This window comes from Spermophilus citellus, assembly GCF_964194105.1.
Source record: "Spermophilus citellus genome assembly, chromosome: 17".
In the NCBI taxonomy this organism is placed as follows: domain Eukaryota; kingdom Metazoa; phylum Chordata; class Mammalia; order Rodentia; family Sciuridae; genus Spermophilus; species Spermophilus citellus.
In genome coordinates, this window is record NC_138199.1 from 50,496,586 (window position 1) to 50,502,585 (window position 6,000).

The 6,000-nt window shown below is 51.3% G+C and overlaps 1 protein-coding gene across 2 annotated transcripts; it reads left to right on the plus strand.

Annotated features, from left to right (window-relative positions):
• Nucleotides 1-978: 978 nt before the first annotated feature.
• On the plus strand, nucleotides 979-5,618 carry HOXB4 (homeobox B4). Of its 2 annotated transcripts, XR_014019282.1 has the most exons (3): nucleotides 979-1,606; nucleotides 2,433-3,372; nucleotides 5,509-5,618. XR_014019282.1 is itself a non-coding variant. In XM_081270644.1 (2 exons), exons 1-2 carry the CDS (start codon nucleotides 1,144-1,146, stop codon nucleotides 2,735-2,737), a joined length of 768 nt encoding a protein of 255 aa, XP_081126770.1. In that variant the 5' UTR covers nucleotides 979-1,143; the 3' UTR covers nucleotides 2,738-4,088. The 2 variants fall into 2 exon arrangements, 1 of the variants encoding a protein (XP_081126770.1); XM_081270644.1 differs by lacking the exon at nucleotides 5,509-5,618 and having other exon boundaries at nucleotides 2,433-4,088.
• Nucleotides 5,619-6,000: the final 382 nt, after the last annotated feature.

The following is a 6,000-nucleotide window of genomic DNA, read 5'->3' on the forward strand; positions in this document are numbered from 1 at the left end:
ATGCCCTGGAAATATGCGATTACTAAGGGTGGTGTTGTGTATATGTGTGTGTGTAGGGGGGGGCGTTATCCAACCGCTAGGGTTTCTATCCCCAGTACTACTAGGGTGTGAGATTTCTATTCGCCGCGGAGGCTGCGGCTTTAGCGGCAATTAGAACGTCTCTGGCGCCACGGTTTGTATTGCTCGGTTGATTCTGGAATTGGCAAATTGCTATTCAATTTGCTTTCCAAAGTTGCAGATTTTTTACTCCAGCGTTCATCTTTAGTGTAGGAAACCAAGTCGTTTTTCTGAGGTTGGGCCCTGTGAGGCAAAAGGAGTAGATGGGAGAATGCGGACAGACGGACTGACACCGCCAGGCTAATAGCGCAGCTAAATGCGATTTGGAAGGCGAGGTCTCCCCGAATTAGTGCATGAATTTCCTATCGATCCGCCCTAGGTTCCATTCATCTCTGACAAGTCACTCTGTGCACCCGCCCTCCAACTCCCCACGCCTCCTCTCTCACCCCATACCCCTCCCCATCTGGCAGAAGAGAAATGCCCCAAGCTCAGTGCCCCTCGCCCCCAGTGGGTTCCCCTTTGGAGGCGGAGCCCCCAGTCCGCCCGTTACTCCATTCCCACACAGATGCAGGGTGCAGGGGGTCGTCCTGGGGAGGAGATGGGGCCCTATGGAAAGCAGAGAATGCTGGACAGAGGTAAGGAAGAATAGGAGGGGCGACATCAGGAACCCCAACTTCTGAGGGGATCCAGGGATTGTTCTCTGTCCAGTGCAACAACAGGCCTTCCAGTCGCAACCTGCTAGCTCTCGCGCGCTCTCTCCTTGGCTCTCAGTCCCTCTGATGTCGGAGAGAGCAAGGAGAGGAGGGGGTCGCCCCACAGGAGCCCTATGTAAATCCTAGTGTTGGGTGGGTAGGTGGGGAGGGGAAAGAGAAGAAGGGGAAATAAACCTCTTTGGCTGGAGTAGGGTCCGGGTGAGCAGATTTCCTTATCCGGGAATCGCAGGCGGGGTGGCCATTGGCTCGGAGGATCACGTGGGCCCCTAACTTTGTTCACTTGACAGTAAGTAGGAGGGCTTTCGGAAACAGGAAAACGAGTCAGGGGTCGGAATAAATTTTAGTATATTTTGTGGGCAATTCCCAGAAATTAATGGCTATGAGTTCTTTTTTGATCAACTCAAACTATGTCGACCCCAAGTTCCCTCCGTGCGAGGAATATTCACAGAGCGATTACCTACCCAGCGACCACTCGCCGGGGTACTACGCCGGCGGCCAGAGGCGAGAGAGCAGCTTCCAGCCGGAGGCGGGCTTCGGGCGGCGCGCGGCGTGCACCGTGCAGCGCTACGCGGCCTGCCGGGACCCCGGGCCCCCGCCGCCTCCGCCACCGCCACCACCCCCGCCGCCCCCGCCACCACCGGGGCTGTCCCCTCGGGCTCCTGTGCAGCCACCCGCCGGGGCCCTCCTCCCAGAGCCTGGCCAACGCTGTGAGGCGGTCAGCAACAGCCCCCCGCCGCCTCCCTGCGCCCAGAACCCCCTGCATCCCAGCCCGTCCCACTCCGCGTGCAAAGAGCCCGTCGTCTATCCCTGGATGCGCAAAGTTCACGTGAGCACGGGTGAGTGCGTGGGCACCCCTTCCCCTCCCACCCCTGGCGCTTTACACCGAAGGGACCTCGGCGGCATGGGGGGAGGGAGCTGGGGGAAGCCAATTGTCCCCGCTATAAACTCGCCATTGCCAGAGATTTACGGTCGCCTGTTTTCAGAGCCACATAATTACATCCCCCATAAATTTTTATGGCCTGGTGGGCCTTGCGCCTTTGAAGTCGGTTCCCCATCCTCTTCCCCATTCTCACCAGCGACTTTTTCGCCAGGGAGATGCATTCTCAGTGAAGTTGGAATTGGGGAGGGGTGTGGGATGTGGGGGAGGAGAAGGAGGAGGAGGTAGTAATCCGTATTTAAGCGGAGTTGAGTCAACTCCCAGTATTTATTTTTTCCTTTATTCCAGTCGGCCTCCTTGGCTGGAGAAGTAGGGAAAAGTTTTTACTGGGGGCAGGCACTGCTTGGAATCTGAGCAGGGAGGGTGGGAACTAAACAGAGAAAGTTTTAGGGCAACTCCCCTCCCTCTTTCACCCCTTATTCTCCTACCGGGGCCCCAGGCCTAGGGGGAGAGAGGAGCGACTAAAACCTTACAAAGATTCCTCATTGCCCCCCACTAGATACCCAAACAACAACAACCGGGACAGCACAACCTTCCACATTTTAAGATCTTTCTCTTCCTGAGCTCCACTTCTTCCCTCTGGGGCTTTTCCCCTCTAGGAGGTAGGGAGGTGTCTGGGAAGGAGAGAGGGAAGGAGACACTGTAAGTAGGAAGAAAGGGCTCTCCCTCCTCCCTTTCGGGGGCAATAAAACTTTCTCTTTTTCCCTCTCTCTGTGTGTGTCCAGTAAACCCCAATTACGCCGGTGGGGAGCCCAAACGCTCTCGGACCGCCTACACTCGCCAGCAGGTCTTGGAGTTAGAGAAAGAATTTCACTACAACCGCTACCTGACAAGGCGCCGGAGGGTGGAGATCGCCCACGCTCTCTGCCTGTCGGAACGCCAGATCAAGATCTGGTTCCAGAACCGGCGCATGAAGTGGAAAAAAGATCACAAGTTGCCCAATACTAAGATCCGCTCGGGTAGCACCGCAGCAGCAGCAGCAGCCGGAGGGCCCCTTGGCCGACCCAACGGAGGCCCTCCTGCGCTCTAGTGCCTCCCTAAACTGGAGCTGCGAACCTGGGGTGGGGGTCGAGGGTGGGCAGAGAGTGCAAGGGGGGGGGAGACTGGGGGGTGCGTGAGGACCCCCCTCCCTTGGGCCTGGGCCTGGAAAATCCCACCTGCCCTCCCCCCACTTTAGCTATATGTGAATAAAAGCAAAGAAGGAGGGGTAGGGGAGCTTTATTTATAAATATGACAATAGGGAGCCTGGTGAGAGGCCCCCCCCCCCAGAAGCAAGGTTCAAGTCTCTTGCTTTATTCCTTAAAAAAGAAAGAAAGAAAGAAAAAGAAAAGAGAAAGAAGAAGTAAGAAAAGAAAAAGACAGACAGAGAAATAGGAGGAGGCTGAAGCTCCTCATTTCAGCTTTGGCGAAGATGGATCCACGTTTCATCTTTAATCACGCCAGGCCCAGGCCCATCTGTCTTGTTTACTCTGCCGAGGAGAGGACGGGCCTCGGTAGCGACCATTACCTCGACACTCGGCTAACAAATGAGGCCCGGCTCGGCTGCCGCCGCCTCTGCTGCTGCCGCTGCTGGAAGACAGCCTGGATTTTATTTCTTTGTCCCCCACTCCTGACACCCAGCGAAAGCACCCTGTGACTGCCAGTTAGCACAGTGTTTTGGCTACGGTAACAAACACATACACAACCTCCCTCTCTCTCAGTGCCGGTTCTGGGGGACAATGACTGCTCATCCCCTTCCACCATGGGATGAAGGGAACAGAAGGAAGGGGACACGTGGGGGAGGGACCTGCCTTGACAACACAGGAGCGGGCAGGGAAATTGAGTCCAAGGGGGGAAAAAAAGAGTGACCCGGACACCTGGGAGGGCCTTCCACTAGAAGACCCTGCCATGCCTGGCAGGGTGAGGGGCCAGTTGAGTTCTGGGAGCTGGGCAGGACTCTCTGGCCAATCCTGAGTTGTACAGCAGAGGCCCTCTCTTAGACTGAAAATGAATGTGAAACTAGGAAATAAAATGTTGTGGCCCTCCCACTCTGAAAGGATGATGTTGCAGAGCCCTCTTCCATAGTTTATCATTGTTGCATTGTTTATTATTATTATTATTATTATTATTATTATTATTATTATTTTATGTCATGTGTGTCCTTCTCTCCTGTTCTCTTTCTGACATTCCAAAGCAGGCACCTTCCTACCTTTGGGGCTGCCTGAGTCTAGAACCTTTCGTTGGCGTGAAAATTTGTGTCCTGTACAGAGTGACAATAGAAATAAATGTTCGGTTTCTTGTGACCATCACATCGTGTTTTTGTTGGAACCTCAATGTAAAGATATGGACAAATGCCACCCAGTGTATATGTTAAGCACCCTCGTGGGTTTGGCCTCCTGTTGTATGTGGTTGAAATCTTTTTTCCAAGGAGTCCAATGGGAATTTTTGTCTCAGAGGATCCCAAGTTGCAGTAGTTGGTTTGTTACCCTTTTGGGGTGGGTGTGTTTTGTTTGGGGCTTTAAATGTTTTTTCCTCCAGTCCAAAAATGGATCGGAAGGACTGAGAGGGCTGATTCCAGTCCCTAATGGGGGAAAATGTTTCATTGTAGGACACAAGAGGCTTAAGTATGGCAAAGCCTTTCATATCATGATTTATTTGTCATAAGCAAATAAAATGCGGTTAAGCTGTCTCCTTCTAGACAGACAGCTCTTTGGTTATTAAAGTTCCGAGAGAGAGGATTCCAAGAGGCCGGCCTCTTTCCCCCACATAAGAAGGTATCACTTTCCTCTGAGGTGTTTAAGGCTTTAATGAGTCTAATTTTTTGCACAGATGTTTCTGGGTGTTTGCAGGTTTTCAGAGTATTTTTATATTACAAAGGAGCTAGCTGGTGCCATAGCTCAAACTCTGACAAGCAAATAGATAATCAAGAAGACAAATGGCCTCTTTTGTGAAGCCCTGCTCCTGTATTAATTTTCATTTTCTTTCTCATAGAAAGTATCGAAAGTATGACTGGGGACCAAATAGCTTTCCGTCTCTTAGGTCCCAGTCACCCCTAGAATGGAGTGGGGGAAGGGGAAGGGGTGCAGGTGATCCTCAGAAAGCTCTGTCAGTCTTGAGCCACTTTTGTGCAGTACCGTCGATAAGTTCTAAGGTCTGGGTCTCCAATCTTATAGTCTCTGGTTCGAAGATGGTCCAGGGTACAGCCACTCTGCCTCCCAAAGGCTCAGGGCTACGCACCAAGAGTATATGCAGTTAAAAGTCGTTTTTTTTTTTTGTCCCATCTCCTTTCAGAAAATAATAATAATAATAAAAAACGCCAACCCCACCCATATGTTTTATTGTTATTTATTTTGCATTCCTTGCAGCTCGGGTAGTTGGAGAATGGGTAGGGCCGGGAACGGACAGGGCCAGTGTACCCAGTTTGGGAAAGGGAAAGGGCGGTGAATTGCTGGTTTAAATGCAGCCAGGAGATTTATAAAAAATCGCCCGGGACCTGGAGGAGTATGAGGGAGCCAGCTTTGTTTCGGTCCACCGCGGTGTGATGTTGTAGCCACAAGAGGATGGGGAGGCCCATAGTTGAGGGGGAAAATAGTTGTTAAAAATGCCTACGCCCCCCCCAGGAATGTCTCTAAAGAACCAAATCAAAGCTTCTCCTTGGAAGGTATGAATAGAATTTTTTAAAAAAAGATTTCTATGGAGCTTAAAGTTCACAGCCATTCTGTGTAGACAAGAGCTAAGAAAAATGTGAGAATTATACAGAAAACCATTAATCACTTCTTTTCTTTAAATACGTATCCTCTCTCCTTTGTTATTATTCAACAGCAAATCTCCGCAGACCGGCTGTTGGGGGAAAAAAGTGTTAGCCATCTCTCCCGGATCTGCAAGGGGGAAAAAATTTGGAACCATAAAGTTGAAAACTTTTTTCTCTGTTTGGAAGAAACCGTTCGGCATGAATGGGACCAGCGAAGCTCATGCGAGAGGAGGCGAGAGTCGCAAAGGTAACAAAGCCCCGGCCTGGTCTGGTGTATTTTGATCGTTTTATGAGCTCGTTTCACAAGCAAATGAAGAAATATTCTCTCGCCTCCTTTTTCTTTTTCAACTATCTTCTGGGGATTTTTATGGTGGTCACTTTGGGCAGGTTTGCTGCCTTTTATGATGACTGATGCTTGCAGGGGTGGATGTGTGGTGTGTGCTGGACACCTGGAGAGTGTTTGCTGGCAGACATGTCAGGGCCCCTGAAAAACTACAGGGAAGGAGATTGTTTGAGGCGGCTCAGAAGTGCTTTTCTGGTTTCTGAAAATGCAGGCAGACATG

Coding starts and splice junctions, on each gene's coding strand:
- HOXB4 (XM_081270644.1), top strand. CDS start 1,144: ATGGCTATGAGTTCTTTTTTGATCAACTCAAACTATGTCGACCCCAAG. Junction 1,607..2,432: donor CAAAGTTCACGTGAGCACGG/GTGAGTGCGTGG, acceptor GTGTGTGTCCAG/TAAACCCCAATTACGCCGGT.